The sequence below is a fragment of the Falco punctatus genome (assembly GCF_963210335.1).
Source record: "Falco punctatus genome assembly, contig: scaffold_49, whole genome shotgun sequence".
In the NCBI taxonomy this organism is placed as follows: domain Eukaryota; kingdom Metazoa; phylum Chordata; class Aves; order Falconiformes; family Falconidae; genus Falco; species Falco punctatus.
In genome coordinates this window covers 639506-658261 of record NW_027660175.1, presented here as the reverse complement: position 1 = coordinate 658261, position 18756 = coordinate 639506, and the positions used below count along the sequence as shown (strand labels likewise).

The 18756-nt window shown below is 54.0% G+C and overlaps 1 protein-coding gene across 1 annotated transcript in view; it reads right to left on the bottom strand.

Moving 5' to 3' along the window:
- The window catches only part of LOC308057705 (hydrocephalus-inducing protein homolog), a gene marked incomplete at its 5' end in the record, with an annotated part of 99736 nt that overhangs the window by 33879 nt on the left and 47101 nt on the right, over positions 1 to 18756 (bottom strand). The window contains 6 exons of the mRNA XM_080411762.1: positions 1897 to 2319; positions 7771 to 8205; positions 9033 to 9176; positions 10930 to 11073; positions 12176 to 12431; positions 14795 to 15033. Of these exons, the coding sequence (XP_080267888.1) occupies positions 1897 to 2319; positions 7771 to 8205; positions 9033 to 9176; positions 10930 to 11073; positions 12176 to 12431; positions 14795 to 15033 (1641 nt within the window). The remainder of the gene's footprint in view (positions 1 to 1896; positions 2320 to 7770; positions 8206 to 9032; positions 9177 to 10929; positions 11074 to 12175; positions 12432 to 14794; positions 15034 to 18756) is intronic.

The following is an 18756-nucleotide window of genomic DNA, read 5'->3' as shown; positions in this document are numbered from 1 at the left end:
TGAGGGGGATCACTGTGCTGCAGGCTCCACCGCCTCATCGAGCCAAGAGCAGCTAAGATGGGACACAGGCACACACCAAGTACGGGGACGCCTGTGCCATTAGCCGAGTGTGGGTCCAAGACCCGTGCGGATGAGACACGAGGTGCAGGTGGAGCCCGTGTCACACCGGCAGGCGGGCTCGGACCCACCGGCTTGCACGAGGAAGCGGGGTGCTCCCAGCACCCTGTCCTGGCAGGGACCTCGAGGGCACGTTGCACCCTCATGCCACCCCAGCTTTGCTCACTCCTGCCCAAGAAACGCACCAAACACCCCACCCCTGGACAGCTCAGGTTCTCCATGACAATAATAGGAATGCAGCTGCAAGCGAGAAGTGTCAAAAATGGGAAATAAGGACTTCAGAAGTCCTTGGCACAGCTGTCCCATTTCAGGTGGTGCTTAGCTTTCCCCTTGTGCACTCATCAGTGCTGGAGGGCTGAGGATCGCCATTTCTCTCGAATAACACCATCCTGAAAAAGGCAGCTGAGATGTTTTTCTGTCTTGCAGCAGCTGAGGGCTGGTGTTTAACCTCAGAGGTGCCATCCTTTAAACGGAACCTCGTCCCTGGGCTTCTGACCCCTATTTATAAGCAAGGGCTTTGTGATTGCTCTTGAAGTTTAAGAATACCTGCTGCTTCGGTAACATGAAGGAGGGCTTTGCGCTGGGGCTCTGACATGGGCAGGGTATGTACAGCACATCCTCAGACCTAACCAGAGGCTACATCTCTCCAAGGAGATAAAGCACTGGGGAGGGCTGAGCCTTCTCACATCTCAGTGCTCTTTCTGTTGTCTCCACATCTTCCAGCCTGCAAAGCTTTGCCAAGGGCATATTCCCAAAGACGCTAACCCACATCTTTCCCAGGCTTATGGTCTCCCACCTCCCCAGGAAGGCTACATGGGCATTGCCTTGATACAGTGACACAAGCAGAAGACAACGCTGCAACCCAGATATATCCTTTGAAGCAATTTTGGATCCTACCTAGCCATATCCCCTTGAATTTCCCTGCTTTATCTGTGCATACATGGCAACAAAGCAGGGCACAAAAATGATTTCATGCTTCTATCTGAAAACATTCAGCCGCGCTATTCTTTATGCCTACCAGGTATCCTTTTTCCTGATTCAGAAAACACGTGCAGAGCTACAACATTAAAACCACTGATATTTAGATGTCAGCAGGTGCGACCCCCCTCCTTGAACTTAACACCAACTCCGGCACTTTCAGAACCTCCTGTGCTCTCCTATATCCTTTTTTATTGCCCCAGGAGCAGCCTCTGTCCCACGTGATGCAAAAGGCGCCATCAGCTCCCACTAGCACCGAGGCCAAGCTCCAAAGCACCGAGGCTCACCAGGAAGGTCAGCAGACCAAAGGCTGTTTTCCATACGAAGAGGAAAAGACAGCAACTTTGTCAAGTCTCCATTTATAAAAAGGCAGCTCTGTGGCCATCGCTGCAATACCAGGGCTCGGGCGAAGGCAGAGACGTGACAACGGGTGGCTCTAGCTGGGGCTGAGAAGATGGCACATGGAGACCAGTACTGGGCAGGGCTTGACAGAGGAAGGGAACTGGAAGCCTCCACATCACGGTGCAGGTAAAACCCCTCCTTTCACAGTGCAAAAAAAACCCAACCAAAAAACCCCAACCTCACCATAGGTCAGGAGGACCTGAATGGGCTTCTCCAAACAACACTACCCTACTTGTCCCTCCCCATAAGCCCCGTGTCCAGCTGCTGGCCCTGCTGCCCAGCCCACTCTCAAGGCACATGGCAGCAGGGCAGCAAAAAAGGGACGCTGGCACCAGCACGGCTTTTTGGTGGCAAGCTGGGGGAGGCAACGCAAAACAGTGAGTGTACAAGAAAATCTACCTTTGCTTCCAGGGAGTCCTCTGCATCTGCTGGCTCTTGGGCAGGATCCCCCACTGCTCCCAGGGCTTCAGCTGGCTCCTCTACGCATCCATCAGTGACACTGCTCTCTGCAGATGCCGAGTGCTCCGAGCAGGCTCCCTCCTCCTTTGGTGGCTGGGGTTTGATGAAAGGTTTAGGTGCTGGAGGGCTGAACCTGGAAGAAACCGTAACTTCAATCATGAAGCTGCAGCAGGAGGGAGGAAGACCTGGAGAAGCAGTTCCTTGGCAGGACGTGGCCCCTGGGTGGGCACTGGTGCCGCCAGCCCAGGAATGGATCCGACCTGGCAGCTCCAGAACCAGGATGCAGCAGGTCAATGCTGGGGGCTGCCCAGGGACAACGCCGGTCCAGCAGTGGCAACTGCTTGCAATGAGGAACTGCAGATATCAGAGGTGAACACCTTGCAGGGAGACAAAAGGACAAACTGCACAAAAAGGTGGGACTGAGACACAAAGGGGCAGATCTGGATGGTGATGAGCCAGCACAGACCCAGTGCCGCAAGGAGGTTTTCAGCTCTTCTAGGTATTCACCCTGAATTTTCCCCTGGGCGGTTACGCACAGCTGCGGGTCAGGACCAGCAGTGGCGATGGCAGGAGCAGGGACGGAGCCCGCCGCCTGCTGTGCCTGAACCCCGACGGAGCCGGCACGAGCCCAGCACGGGACACCTTCGCACACGCAAGGAACACGGGAAGACATGTCAAGCGGCTCCAGGCAGAGACTCACAATTAAACAGCCCATTGATCCCCGATGAGCACCAAAGCAGCCGCGATTAGTGCTTTGGGGAAGGAAACGCTGGTCATTTTTAATCAATCTATTCCAATCGCGACACCGAGATTCAGCTCCCTGCCGTGCCGCAGGTACTCCCTGGCTGCAAAACAGCAGCTCGAACCGCACCTCGCGCCAAAAAGGCTGCAGCTCTGCTGAAACGAGCTTCTAACCGGTGTGGCACGTCCTGATGCCATCATTACCTCCCCAGCATTTTCTAAACACAAACTGTTGGAGGACAAATTTGACAAATGGTTCAGCAAAGCAGTTCAACCGCTCGTTTTGCAAACAGAGCCGAGTTTATCCTTTGAGCAACAGCAGCCAGTAAAAAGCGTATGGGTTAACGTTTTCAGAATTCCCAAATGACTCCAACTATGGTCCCTGTATGAAATTGCAGCAGGTGCTCACAGTAGCTCTGCTTGGATTTCCAACGCCACGTGGAGGGACGCGCTCGGGCCATGCCTACCTGCCGCTGTTCCTATTCGTAAACGTTCCCCCCGCAGTCAAACACGGCACATTTTTTACAGCTGGGAATTCAGTGCCTTGAACCACGGGCTCCAAACAAAGATTTGTCTTTAGTATCTAAGGCTGGTTTTCGTTTCTGGATTACAGGCTCTGCTCTTTACAACCTGGAAGAGATCCCGCCTGACTTGCCCTCCCTACAGCGACATGCAAGAACACGGCTTCGCCCAGGTGAGCCCCTGACAGCCCTCCCTCCGCCTGCTGCTGGGACGCCACGGGGACCCCGAGCAACAGCTCGGCACCATCCGTGGGGAAGAACAAACCAGGGCTGGAGGGGATGAAGGCGCTCGCTCAGCCCTGCAGCGCATCGCCCACCTACGGTCCCACCCACGCAACCTCTGCTCCTCTCAGCCCAGGCACCCGGGTGCATGTTGGGGGGCCCTGACGGGCGACCAAACTGCCCAACACCTCCAGCGGCTGCTGACTTGGGCAGCTCCGTAAGGATGAGATAAATCCAGCTCAGCTGGGACAGTGGTGCTTTTGGGCAGCCTGCAGCTGCACGCTACCTTTCCCTGGCGGCAGGGGAGATGCCCACAGTGTCGGGCCACCAAGAGGAGCACCTCAACACCCTCCAGCCACGCACCAGCCCACGCACCCGTTGGGCGCCTGGGTCCGGCTGTCATCGCGGCAGCTGTCCCAGAACCGCTCGCTACGATGCACATGGTGAGGAAATGAAACCGCAGCTCTTAGAGTGGCTCGTGATAAATAATGCGGCTTAGTAACAGCTCCCGAGGAGAGGGAAACCCCCAAGATGGAAAAGCCATAATCATTTATTAAGGTACCTCTAGTTCTACAGAATGGTTTGAGGCAACTTCACCAGACCGTGGTGCCTAGACAACAACAGTATTTTTCCCTCTAAAGTAGAAGCCCTCCGGGACCCAGTGCTGGGAGATGATGTGATTAGCAAGTCCTGCTGCAGAGAAGCGTGAAGCAGCACAGCCAGGGACTCTTTCCAGTGGGGGAAAGTCAAAAAGAACAACAATGAGCATCACATGAAAAGGAAGGGAGTGAGGAACCTGAGATGTCAACAGAAAGCTGACCCCAAGGACACGACATCTTCCTGGCACTGAAGGAAAGGGGGTTGGTCCTGGGAAAGAAGGGCAAGATGATGAGATGTTCGGCATCAGCCCAGGCTTGAGGTAACCCTTTCTCAGAATCGGGACCTTCTGGGCAGCCTCCAGCACTTTCAGAGCAAGGCTGTGAACGCAGGGATGAAGGCAAGGAGCAGAGAGCGGCTCCTCCACCTGCAGAAGGCACCAGCCCCAAAGCAGAGGGGCCAAAGGGCTGCGGAAGTGCCTCCACCAGCACGCTGGAGTGGAGATGAGGAGCCTCCTGACATAAGCAGGTCAGCCTGGGGCTGGAGGGGCTGACAGCAAGGTGTTAACCCCCCTGCGTCCATCTCACCCAACCTGACCACCCGTCAGATGAGACAAAATGGATCCAGGTATTAACAGGGGGGATTCAATGGCAGCACAGGCACACTGACAGCAGGGAGAGAAGAGTCCTTCCTGCTAGGGCCAGGACAGCCTTGTGCCACCCACCATCCAAACCGCTGAGACATTAGGAAAAAAAATCATCTCAGCCTGTCTCTTGGTTTCTGAGCCTCCTAAGGACACAGCTTCACACCACTCCCCACACCCACCTCCCAAAATAGAGGAGCCAGAAATCACACCGCTTCTGCAAACCGCACGTGAAGATTCAGGCAGGATGACGTGACCTTGCCAGCTCAGGCTGTGCGAGAGCCACCACCAGCAGGACAGACACCCCAGAACGGTGATCGGAAGGCCCGAGGTCCCTGCAGGTCCTGCCAGCACCAAGGACACGTGCCAGGAGCCACCACCCCTTTGCATTAAATGCAGGAGTTTTAACAGCGCTGAGGCTGCTGCCCTGGTGCGTGGCACCCACACGCCCAGCATCCTTGCCCAGGCCCCCAGGAACCACACGCTGGTGCATCCCTTAGGCACAGCCGAAGTACCGGGGGAAAACAAGCCCCCCAACAAAGCCCCAGCTCTGTCACAGGGCAAAGCACCAGAGACCATGCACCCCTGAGGCATCTAAACAGGCTTATGGACCCCGACGATGCACTTTGATTTGTCCTGCAGGCCAACAGACTTAGATTGAAAAGGGACTTTGGAACAAGCAAGACAGCTCAAGGGTGTTTGAAACTGAAAACAAAACAATGTGATACAGAAGTAAACTCAAAACCTGCCCAGTGCACCCTGTGGGAACACGTGGCTTGAGCTGGGCCACCTGGCCAGCAGCTGGGGAAGGTGGTGGTGATGGTCTGCCCTCGCCAAGAGCAAACTCGAAACTGCATTTTGTCCCAATGCCCTGATGCCTATTTCTTTGCTAGGATAAATTCCTCTGCTGAGCTAAGATTTGTGCATTTACTGAACCACCTGTTGACATTCAGACCAGGCAGCGCGGAGACAGAGAAGCAACATCATTGCAGTGAGATCCGACACCTCCAACTGTCACTGTGCGCGCCCTGGAAATGACTAATCGCACAGCAATGGCTGGACTGTGTTGCTGATACGATTGCTCAAAGTAGCAGCAGTGACTAAAGAGTAAGGAGGAAAAAATGGGTTGACCAATTAGAAGAAACAAAAAAAACAAACCCACTTTAAGCACAAATAGTCTTGTCCAGGCAGAGAAACAACATTTTTCTCTCCTGGCCAAAATAAATGTGTGTGTCTGATTGATGCTGGGAGTCTCTGGCAATCAGCTCCAGCAAGGTTAGAAGTGTGGACGCTTCAATTCTATCGATCTCGCCTTCACGAGACCTGATGTTTGATTCCCTCGATGTCAGACCGAGTTAGTTTGATCTGATAATTTAGAATAGCAACAGTGCTTAATGTAGACCAGAAATAATATCTGACATGCTGCCCTTCTGCTGGGCTCTTAATGAGCAATCTGAGGTGTTAATAGCCTGGAGACCATCTTCATTTCCAGCCCTGACATGGAGAATCACATGGTGTCTGCCGAGGGACCCAGAGCGAGCACATTACTGCTTAATTAACATGCAGAGCAGAAAAGGGAGCTGTCCTAACGTCCACAGCACTAACGAGCCAGCAAAGGGGCTATGCCAAACCCTCTGGAGCAGGGGCTGCTATCCTGCCAGATGCTCAGGACCCTCAGCTGCTACCAACTCAGAGCTGGGTGACTCAGCGTCTGCCGGAAGAACCTGCAGGCTCAGGTCCAGCAAAGCCAACTTAAGTGGAGATGGGGGAATTAAAAGCTGAAAACTGATTCAGCAGTCACATTTCCAAAACCCTAAAAAAAAAAAAAAAAAAAAAAAAGTCGATACAAACAGGCAACTGGCCAATAAGTGGCCCCAGAGGAAATTCATTCCACACAGGCTTTGCTCCAATGTGTGTGTTTCTCTGTTATCATAAAATATATGCATTGTTCTATCATCAACGTTAGATTTTTCCCTTAGCTTGTAATTAAACCCTAATCTAATTTACCAGGAGATGACAGGGGCTTCCGAGCAAAGCTTACAGCCCTGTTACTCTTTCCCTGTCCACCTCCTTGCACCTGCTTTTGCAGACTTTCCCCTGCATTTTAGGGTCTGTTCTTGAAGGCGCCGCGCATGAAGGGCCACACCAGACTGGCTGTTACCTGGTAAGACCCCGCTGTGAACGGGCTACCCCAGTGTCCACAGCTTCTCCCCCAAGCCCTCCTCACCGCCATGGCTAATGCCAGTGCCCAGTCTCCTCTAAGCCAAATTCCAACTCCCTAAACAAAACTGTTTATTTATGATCTCTGTTATTTGCAATAGCAGCACTTCAACGCGCAGTGGTTAACTTTGCTCGGTTTCCCAGGGCATTATGGAAAAACCAGTTGCTACTGTCATTAAAACCGCCCAGACTAGGCTTCTGTACTACGCAGAGAGGCCACAGCGGGAGGAACTGCTAGAAATGTGTTTATAGATGTGCTGCAGCACCACTGCAAGAGTGCTCTTGGGCTTGGAAACCACTGACCAGGGCTGGATGCCCTGCCTCCCAAGGATGCTCAGACAAGCGCTCCCACCGACACCTGCAGCTGGACCTACAGCCCCAGCAGAACCTGCCGTTTTGGCGAAAAATGCTGAATCAACTGCACATCGCATTCACAAAACAGCTAACAGACAAAAACTCCCTTCTCCAGGGTGGTGTTTGCCTCAGGCCACCAGGGTCTGCGAGCACAGCTCTCCACAGCAGCTTTCCTTCCCGGGGAACCAGTACGGGAGCTACAGCAAAGCAGCAGCAAGGGACCGGGGCAGCAGCAGGTCCTTCTGGTGGCAGCGCCTATGTAGGTTCTTAGGATGAAATGACAACGTACAGGGTCGGCAGGGATGGAAAACCGGTGATGTTACCGTCCACCTGCCTAAGCGTGGCTTTGTAGCTCCAGAGGCACAGCAGGACTCCAGGGTATGGGCTAAGCAAAAAGCGTTAGTAGTGTCATACAGCCCCAGCTCGGCTGGAGAACAGGGTCTCCCCCCCAGCGTCCAGCTGGCGGAGATCACCTTTTCCCTGAGCATCTAGCCTGACCACGGCTGGCAGGTGTTATTCCCACCAGGGAGAGCTGACAGCTGCTTGCCAGATCCCAGGCAAACGGCCTGGGTCTTCGCCAGGTACAGACAGGACACTAGGAAGAGGAGCTTCAAGGAGAGGGCAACGGTGCACATACCTCAGCTGGCTCGTGTGGCCGCCCGTCAGGAACGACCAGTGGTACCGGACGAGAAGCGGGCTGCAGTTGGTCATCTCAATGTAACGCTCCACCTCAGTGTCATTCAAGATGCACCCAAAGTCCACGGCCATAGTCTGGAACTGGAGATTGGGGAAGAAGACTTCTCCCCGAACAGTGACCTGCTCCTCGCGAGGATGCTCGAGCAGCTGTATCTTCAGAGCCTTCTCTGCCACCCAGCTATTCAGATGCTCCTCGTGAGCAGGGTTAAATCCGATGGAGAAATGACGTTCCTCCCCTACCTCCAGCTTCATTGGCTGCAAGGAGATTAAAAAGATCAAACACCAGCGTAATGAAGTCCAAGGCTGGATAGCATGGAACATGTCAATGTCTTAAAGCATGACCTCAGCGTGGGCTTCTCAGCCCACCCTGCACGTTCTTTACAGCAAGTGCCTGACTGCAAGCACCACGCTCTCCTCAGACTATTGCAGGCTCACGTTTCTGTGCTTTGCATCGATACCAGGGGGAAATAAATATTGTCCTACTGAATTCTGGACCCACAGAGGCTCTGTGCTAAACACACAGCCGAACCAGCACTCCGGCAAGCCAGGGCTGCTGCCCTGACTCCAGAGAAACTCCTTTATCCTCACAGCACAAGTGCACCGGCACGGCAGCCTCAGCCTCGCAGGGGCCAGTCACCGGCACGGCACAGGAACGGTGCCCGCACCTCCACCAGCACGTGTCCAGCACAGCCCACGTCCAGCACCTTCCACCACCGACAGGGCAGGTGCCAGGCGACAGCGGGAGGAGCATCCTCAGCCTTCCCGAAGGCAGAGCTGCCCTCACAGAGAGCAAGCTGCTCTTGAGGTTGGCTGAGGACGGCTGCTGCAAGTCCCAGGAGATACCTTTACTCCATGGCTTGCCCAGCCCTAGGTGCCTGCTCCCTTCTCCTCATGGCTTTGAGCCACGAAGTATCTTCCCAACTCGGGTATTTTTGTTTCTTCCAGCAGCTCACTTCAGATCTGATTGAGTTGGGGCCAGGCTACTGCTGACTCTGCAGAAGACACTGCCAGAGGACTTCCCAACAGGAACGCACCGCCACATCCCTCCTCCTCAAAGCCCACCGCGGGAAGGTCCTGCTCACCTGGACATCTGCAGGGAGGGGCTGCTGGGCCGCATCACAGACTCTGAAGGGTTGATCTAAGGCCAGGACGACACTCAGCGGCAGGGAGGACATGTTTTTTAAAGAAAGAGGCTTATGCTGTAGGCTGAGGACGTCACTGGGTAGCTACAGAAAGAGGAGACAAGAAGAAAACAACCTGAAGTGGCCACGCACCTCCCTTCCCTTCCGACGCATTTCAGAGTTTTCAACCCCAAAATTGCACACATCTCTTAGTCACTGTCTGTATTAGTTTCTACCCTTCTACAAGGTTTTTCTTTCAGAATGTCAGGTGCTTTTCACGTTTAGAAACCACAGCATCCCCCAGGGGGCAGGGAAACAGTCTCACATACAGACGAGGGAACAGCACCTTGAGAGGAGGCAGCTGCTTGACCAAGGTCAAAAGCAGAAAGCGAACCCAGAGCGCTTGTCTCCAGTTTACCCTCTCTTGGGCAGAATGGCACAAGACGATTTTCACCCCCAGTCATTTCCTACAGCCTTAGTGGCTCCAGGAGCCTCACAAAAGCAGGGATGCTAGTCAGAAGAGAAAAGCAAGCAGGATTTGGCCTGGAGCAGAGAGCCTGCAGTAGCCTAAGGTTAGCTTGGAACATTTACACGCACAAACAGCCAGCTAGAAACCTCAACGGTCTGGTTGCAACGTGTGTCCTGCTGTCCCTGCTCCAGTGACAAAGTGTCTGTAGCCTCACAGTTAAGCTCAGCCTAAGCTATTTCTTTCTGTTTATGCATCGCTCTGGCCTTCCTGTAGGGTTCACATCAACTAGGCAGCGGTTGGGAAACTAGTTCTGGCTGTATCGATATCCAACAGCTGCAGCGTCATAGCACTTGATAAACTAGAGCACAGGGCATCAAGCAGAACACAGGCAGACATCAGGAACAGCTGAAAAGCTTCTCATTAAGTGTGAACCACCCGCTCACAGGATTTTGTGCTTCTCTGGAAGCCTGGGAACCAGAGGAGAGGCCTGAAAATACAGAAACTAAATAATGAACCATCTTCTCTGTTTCAGACACCGCGTGGGAGAGGGAAAGATGATGGAGGAGTCAGGACCCAGAGACTAAAGGGCTCCTGTTTTGCATCGGTGTTGTCATCACTGCAGCTGAGGGATGACTGCAGGTCCTTTGAAGGAGGTGAGGCTGAGGGAAACGCAAAGAGCCAGCATCCATGCCAAGAGCAGGGAAGGCAGAGAGACAAAAGATGACAGTTTTCCTTCACCAGCCTGAGGAATTGGCAGGAAGCTCCATTCTTCTCAGCTTCCCTGCAGGATCGGTGTTCAGACATCCCCATGCCTTGGAGGAGCCTCAAAAACCTCCCTTCATCTTGACTACACAAATGCGTGTCTCTCTGCAAGTGGCTACGATCCCCCCTCAGCGCAGCAGCTGCAATCTCAGCGTTACTTCGCTGAAGTCAGAAAACCATCTCATCGCTAAGAACATCCTCACTTACTTCACAAAGCACCTCAGGAAGGGCGAGGAGGGGTTTAGCATCGCTCAGCTGCAGCGATCGGCTCTCCCCCCGGCAGCCCCAGCGCACAAGGCGGCTGTGCAACGGCCACGCTGCGCTCGCGGGTCCCACTGCCTCACCTGTGCCCTTGGCGCAGCAGCTCCATCCTGCCTCCACCTCGAGAAGGGCAGAGCTGTGACTGTCCCCGACCCCAGGGCAGCAAAATCACCATCTCGGCGGTAGAACCATCTCGTGGTAACGGCCAAAGCTTGCTCTGGCTCGAATCGATAGCCGAAGCCCCGTGGACTTGGGGAAGCGGTTTAACCGTCCCCATCCCCCCCGTGTTTAACAGGCACGCACACCCTGCAGGCTTTCGGCCATCAGCCACGCTCTTCAATGCCAGGATGCAATCCTGAGACTTACCTTCTCCACCCGGAATGCGATTTCTCTGGTAGACACTTGCAGAACGGGATCAACGAACTCACACGTGACGTCCACCTGCATTATCTGTGCCTTCCCCGCCTTGCTCCCCACCACGGCGTGACACAGCAGCCGCTCCTTCACCACCTGCATGCAAGAGTCACGCGTCACCCAAGCAGGTGCTGGCAGGGCATCCACAAAACACGCTGCAGTTGCTAGCCACCCAACCACGGACCCTATTCCTGCCGCAACTTACAGCCACTGCCCTCCTCAATAGCCCCCTCCTCTTGTTATGCTGCATCCTGTTTATGAGGGCACTCAGCTAGGTGAGCGATCAAGCCTTCTGCAAGCTGCCACTGAGGCAACCCTTGCAAGCACCTTTCAGATCATTAGGAACAGCAGGAGCTTCCTGAAGATTCATTCCACATTTGCTTAAACACCTGGGCCCAGCGGTCCCAGAGCCAAGGAACGTACACCAGGGTTAGCTGGCAGCTCCTCTGCAGAGTGGGATTTCCCCTGGCCTGGAAAGAAGGGCCCGGGGGGGAGAACACCCCGTGACCCTGCTGAGCTGCCACCCAAGGGTGCTGCCAGACCCGGCTGCCCTTGGGACACCAAGGCTGGCTGAGAGTCTGGGGTGAGCTGGTATGGAAATACCGACAACAAGTCAAGCTGTCAATTATAACGGTCCCTGGGAACACTTTCCCACGTGGATGAACGTCACTCTGACCATCAGGGCTGGCACGCACTGTTTTTCTCCTCCAGGACTCAGCGCTAGACAAGCCTCTGCCCATGTTTGTCTGCAGAGGAAAAATGATGCTGCTCTCGGACTCTCCCTCTCTTCACAGGTTTAGTGCTTGGGTTTTTTTAACTCACTCTTTTCACCACATCTATGACCTCACATGTTTTCATTTATTTACAGCCTCTGCTCCTAGCCTAAGTGTAACTTATTTTCTCCGCCCTTCCTTTCTGCCTCAGCACATGACACCCTGTAACCTGCCCTCTGCTTCTGAAGCAGCAACATTCCCTTCAGCCAGCATTTTGGTACCAGCGAGCTGGGTTTATGGTGACTATGGAAACACTGATGGTGGCCAGCAAGGAAAGCAGCCGGTGCTGCCATGGTAACTTGTGGCATTAAAACAGTTTCTGGAAAGCGCTTGCTCCTTTTCCCAAGGCAAATGTCAAGGGGTCGGAAGAAGCCCCAGCGGAGGTGACCTGGTGGGGAGGGCGCAGCCCTCGTGGGGCAACTCACCTGGGGAGTGCTGGAGGAGCCTTCCAGCACCATCTCCACAGTCTTGCCCGGCATCAGCTCTGTCCTCAGTGGTTGAAGCTTAAACACAGGGCAGGCAGGTTTGGGGCTCTGGAAGGAATCTGTGCCCTTGGTGTTACTGACGGCACGGAGACGGTCACGATGGCTGAACATGGGGAAGCCTTCTGTTGACCAACACAGCTGGTGGGTGCGTCGTCCTCTGTTTGTCACCTTGAAATGGTAACAGCAGCGATCAAAGCTAGAAGAAGAGATGGAAAACGTTATGGGGGCTGCTATTTCCCAGCGGTCACCCAGCTTCAGCACCCCAATGGCGTTATCTGACCGCACGCTCAGCAATAATACCACCTCTGAAAAGGCTGACCTAGCTCGAAGCTTCAGCCAAAGCCAGACCCCGGCTGGCCCTAAGTTCAGCAGCCAGCAGCTGGTCAGTTTGTGTACAGCAAGGAAAAGCTTCGCAAAGATCCGTCACCTCAGGTACTCGTGAGCAGAGCATCACCCTTTGGTGCTCAGCACTCAGAGGGTTTTCCCAAGGTGCGTCCTGCAGGTCTCCCTGCACCAGGCACGAAGCTGGTCTGACCTGGCTGCAGGTGGGTGGACGAGCAGCTCTGCTGCCATTTCACCTGCTCCTGGGGAGCTGCTGCCTCAGGTGGCTTCCTCTGAAGATGCTACTGGGGAGCTGGCAGGGTGCAGAGACTCATCTGGAGATCTGGGCACCAGTTATCCCACCGCCGGGGCCCATCTTACCCCCCCCCTCACTCCCCCATCTCTTAGGGAGCATCCAGCTCTCCCTGCCCCCAACGCATCAGCTGAACAGGGCAGCTGGTTTTGTGTCTTAGGAAGGTAAATGCACTGTGAGAACGCAGGATCAGCATAAGCTTCCCCCAAGACAAACACAGCAACAAGACCCGGTCTACCAGCTGAGGGAATGGAGTGACAACAAGAGATTGATCACTACAGCTAGATATAAACCGAAACGAATATTCAATGGAAATTGGTTCCATTATGTAAAGAAACACTAACTGCAGGCCAGCGTGGAATAATTATTCTACCCTCTATAAATCTGAGCGCCACCAGGAACAGAATTGTTCCTACAACAATTATTGGGTTTTTGAAAGGTACGGAACACGTGTCTTGCAAAATGCACATCTGCCACAAGCAGCTAAACACCAACACAGAAGTGACAGATTAGAACAAACGAGTCTTTGAAACACACTTTACAAATGATGTGTACAAGGCTTAGTATGAACCGGTTTTCTGTTGTGGACAGCGGCAGATGAAGGCTGGGGGAAGCTCTGGGTAGGTGCCTGATTTGTGGCTCTGGGAAAGCCCACCTCATCTGGGATGTCACCTGGGTCCCCCCAGCTCACCTGGTGGCAGCTCTGCACCCACTGCCAACGGCGGCTCCCAACTAGCTTGCGGGCAAAGACACGAAGGGGGGCAGAGGACAATGACACCAATCCCACCCACGCTCTCCCCTCCACTGTGCAGCCCATCTGTGGCTGCACAGAGCACAGGGCACGCTGGCCAAGTGCCAATCTCCCTGTAACGTCCCTGCTTACCTGGGGGGCTTGTGGGTGCATATTTAACACACCCCAACACCCCACCCCACCCCACTAGTCTAGCCTAAACGCTTAAGGCAGCATCAACCTCCTCTTTCTAGCCCAAAATTTAGGTATCGGAGCACTGTGGAGCCTCTTTGCAGCCAGCAAAAGGAACAGGCACTTGGAGAAGAGTATTATTCTCGTCCCAAGAGGACTCCGACAGCAACAGCGCTTTGAAAAGGCTTATTTTTTCTCCCATTTGTAAGAATGTAGCCAGTTTCAGACACACGCACTAGGATCCGTGAATGCCCCCTTCCGAGCTAAGCTCTTTCAGGTAGCACATGCAATTTATCCCACCCAACCTCAGCCAACTTCTCCTCTTCTCCCGCTCAGAGCTGCTCCTGCAGGCACCCTCGCTCGCTTCTGCCTCGGGCTGCCGCCGCCGCAGTGCTGGCAGACCGCAAGGAACGCGGGCAGGGGAAACGAGGGAAGAGCGAGCGCCTCTAATAAAGAGCGGCCCAGCAGGGGAACCGGGGAAGACGAGCAGACTGATGGATGATACAGGGCAAAGAAACTCTGCAGCTCCTCCAGGACTCCCAGGCAGAAGGGAAATAAACCAGCACCATTAATTCAGTCGAGGAGTTGCTAACAAGCTACCACCAAGGTTTTCCACTCTTGCGAGAGAATAGTCCATAGCGAGTGGAAAGGTAAGCAACGTTATTGCAAACAGAAATATGTTTATACTTGTAATGTAGCATTTTCCAGCAGGAGGCTTCTGGGACCTGCTGTTTTCCTCCAGCTCATTCTTTGATAAAGTACAGAAATAAATATATTCCAACTAAAAACAAATCGGGGACAATCTAGCAACTGGTTTCCATTTTGGTCGTTTCTGAGGGTATCTAACAACTTTCAAACGGCCATAGAACACTCCTAAAGGAGTTCCTGTGGCTTCGGTGAAGCAGAGCCAGGACCTCGAGCACTGAAGAACAACTAGCCTGAAGGACTACAGCAAAACTCCTTGCCGAGCCCATGTGGGAAGCGGGAGCCGAGAGATCCCTACCTGAAGTGGAGGCCCAAGTTGAGCTCTGGAGCAATGGGTTTGTCGGTGACAATCGTTGTGCCCGTGCCAACAGCCTGGACAGGGATGACGTAGGTGTGGCTGTTCTCTATGGACACCTTCACCTCATCCTCAAATCTCTCGGTGTCGTCCAAGTTTGCTATGATGGCCACAGACACCTCGCTCTCGGGGGGGATCACTCCTTTACTGGGTTCAATCCTCCAGCGCGAGCGTTTGCCAGCCTGTAAGATGAGCCAAACAGTAACTTAGGATGGAAACCATGGACCCTGGTCTCCTGCGGGATGCAGAAAAAGGATTAAAGACATGAGGGTAAAAACCATGAAGGCTTCCTTTCCCCAACTCGGAGCTACAGTGCCTGGAAACAGCACCCGTGCAGGAGCTCATACAACCTCTATTTTACCCTCCCTTAACAGACTCACTTTGTTAACCCAGCTCTGTCTGACCCAAGGGATGCTCACCCTCAGGAGAATGCTATTGTCCCTCCAGCCTCCCTCTTGGAGGGCACACCCAGGGAAGCCACTTGATATCTCCTGGCTTCCCGACAACGGCGGCTGGCTCTGCCGTAAAGGCTCCAGGCCAGAGGAAGCCAGGACTGCTCCAGTCCCCCCGCAGCAGCCACACGGCTGGGGGATACTGCTGAGACCCCAAAGAATAACTTTGCAAAAGCGGTTGATAAAACCCCAAAGTCTTCTTTCCCAAGAGTCAGGCTTCTCAACAGCCCCTCAAGGGCTGCAGCCCTCTGTTCCCACAGATCATCACCTGCAGTGAGGTGCCCCAAGGCCCTCTGCTTTGGCAAAGTCAGCTCTAAGTGTTTATAGCAGGGCAGCGAAACAAGAAGCAGAAAGAAAACCACAAGACATGTGCCCTGTGGGCACGGCCTGGGCTTCCCAAGCACTCTTTTCCTCTGGTTCCTCACGGGCCTCCCTCTACGGATGGGGCAACAGAGGTGCTGGACCCCTCCAGCCCACCTAAAGCCACATTCACAAGGAGCAAGCTCGCAGAAGAGAAATGCACGCAGTGCTCCTGGGCCAGCAGGAAATGCACTGGGATGCAGACACGTGGCTTTCAAGTGTCCGTCACAGCATCGGTGCTACATGCATCACAGTTCAGCGCTGTGTTTGGGATGGCAGGCACCACTCATCCAAAACTCTACAGTACTGTCGAGAAGAGGGTTACTTTCCTTTTCTTTTTCTTTTTTTTTTCCCTTTAAATAGAAAACAACGGTGTGCTCAGAGGCCTGACATGATAAAAGCAAGTGCTCGATCCAGGTGAAGTTAGCTCGAGCTTCCGTCCGTCAGGCTGGCAGCTCTGAGCTCTAACAGGACACCAGCCAGCCCAAGGGAGAAGAGCAGCAGAAAACCAAGCAGCACTTTGAAGTCACAGAAACATTTAAAATAACACCCCAAAATGACCTCTGCTGACAAGGTGAAGGCTAGCTGGAGGCCAGGGAAGCGATAACTTGCTGAGCATTCAGGGTCCCAGCAGCAAGCGTAGGTGCTCCAGCTACGCTAACTCCTTAGGCTGGCTGTGCCCTCCATGTAGAGCAGGTCAGGGCTGCATGCCTGCATCCCGTAACAGAGTGTGCCAAAGGCATCAAAACTATTCCGGGCACCAGCAACATTTATACACTCAGCTCCATTTCATTTGTCCTCTAGGGCTTCAAAAAAAGAGTCTTGAAAAAAATTTCTAAAAAAGCAAGATGAGACTGGGATGGAGGCAGGTGGCTGCCACGGGGTAAACACTGGGGCCTCACTGACCACGGAGGATTCCCACCAACCCTCCCCTGTGGTCCCTGCAGCTGGTCGCTGGCCTCGGAGGCATCGGCTGCGCTGCCGCCAGCCAAGGGCTACCCAGCCAGCTCATTCACACCGAGCCAGTGGGCGTCAGGTTTTCACTGACGTTAATGTACAACTTCTCCTCCGATTCACGCTGACACAGGGTAGCTTGCTTGAAAAGGAGACCCGATAGCGCTGCTCCAGAGGTGAATCTGCAAGTCTGCTATCTGACAAAGCTCATTTATCACAGCTTGGCAACAAGCCGGGCAGGAAATTGTACCCAAGGAACTATTACTGAGGAATAATGACAGGCTGTCTCGATGGAGCCAGACTCGCAGTGTCCCGGGGTGACCCAGCGCAGACCCACCGTGCCCTGCCAGGCCAACAGCCCACTCCGGAGGAGCACGATTTGCATCGCGTCCTCATCCTTTCCGTTAGCATCTGGTGTGGGTCCCAGGGGCAGCACAGCGCACCACTGAACAGGAGACCTGCCAGGACCAAAAGGCTCTGCCAGACCAGCTCCGCTCAGGTTTTTAGGTCAGCTTCTGCCTACACCGGTCCAGGCTGTGTCCCAGAGACAAGAAATCCCTTGGGAACACGCTAAAAGCATCCATCCCCCTGCTCTGAAGGCCAAAATCTAACTTCTGACAAGATCCCTGCTCCTCGCTTAGGCTTGAATGCTCCAGAACACGATGCAATAGCTGCACGTGCTGGGCAGACAAAGACAGCGGCTATTTCTGTCCCTGCAGGAGCTTGTACCACTGGACGCCAGAGTCAGAGCGCCAGGCAAGGGCTGGCATCAACCGCTTCGAGAAGCTCAGCGCTGAGATCGTTAGCTTCTCCTGGGACAGATTTCATTGGGAATAAGAGCTGCCAACGTTTGCTTCTAGCGGGCATCAGCGCGCATCAGAGATGGACGGCTGGATGGCTGCCCCAAGGGATGGCTGAGGAGCCACCACGCTGCCCTCTGCAAGTTACTTTGAGCCCGTTAAGTGAAGTCATCTGGTCATTCCGGCCTTGCACGAGTGAAAGAAGCAGCAGAACTCAACATGAAAAATGCGGCTGTACTTTACCAAGCCATAGCTCTGGCGAGAGAGTGCTCACACCTCGTCAGGCGGATCCACCGACCCCGGTGGGGGTCACGCACGAAGGGGAAATAACCCCTCGCCACATCAGCTGCGCACGGAGCCTTGTCCCAGGGGCTTTAGCTGTCCTAAGGGGCGGGAGCCTGTGCTCTTCATAGCAGAGTGACTCCTCACCCGCACAAACGGCCAGTGGCAGAAAGAGCCCAGAAGCACCCTAAGGCCCACAGGGTGGGGATCAGAGCACAAGGCTGGCCGGATGCTCCCACCAGCCACCAGCCTCCTCCTGGCACCTCGGCACCAGCATCTCCTCAGCAAAATCAGGGGGACCGCTTTGGTTGAGCCTCTGCCCCAGAGCACCAGCAAGGAGATGTTTTGTGAAATCGAGGCAGAGCCTCTAAAGCCAGTAAAAAAAAAAAAAAAAAGAAGAAAAAAAAAAGAATTAAAGTGTGGCACTCACTGCCACCAACAACGGAGCCCAATTTGTCACACTTGCTTCAGCTAACAGCAGCTGCTGAGTGAGCCAACGAAGCTTGTCTCCATTTGTGTCCCCTGGCCATTGCTCAGCCCTCCAGGTCCCATCTGCCCTCCCCGCTGGGCTGGGGAGACCAGTGCCACCACTCTGCACATTGGGGCTCTCCAGCCAGGACATGGACACGGCTTGGCCAGCTGCTGCCAAGCACAGGATTGAACAACCAAAATCCTCCTGCTTTTCCCTCGGGAAGAGAGCTCAGCTGAGTCACTCTGGCCTGTAGCAGCGTAACTGCTTTGAAGACTTCTACCCTTCTTGAACCCTGTTGGCCAGCGGGTGCAGCACAACGTGACAAGTTCACTTTTCCTAGATGAGCAGAGTAACAATTTCTTCCATTACTGAAACACAGCAATTTTGAAAGACCATGAACCCATAGAAGATACCGGATGCCATAAAATCCAAACTCTTCCCTAAGGCCAGGTTTCAGGCACCTTTTCCAAGGTCTCCTCCAAACCTTTGCTCCCCCTTTTAAGGCCCACGTGCCCTGGACCTAAGCCTGAGTGACACTGGGAGGGACACAGCCTTCTACCTTCCTTGGCTTTTGGTACAACCCCT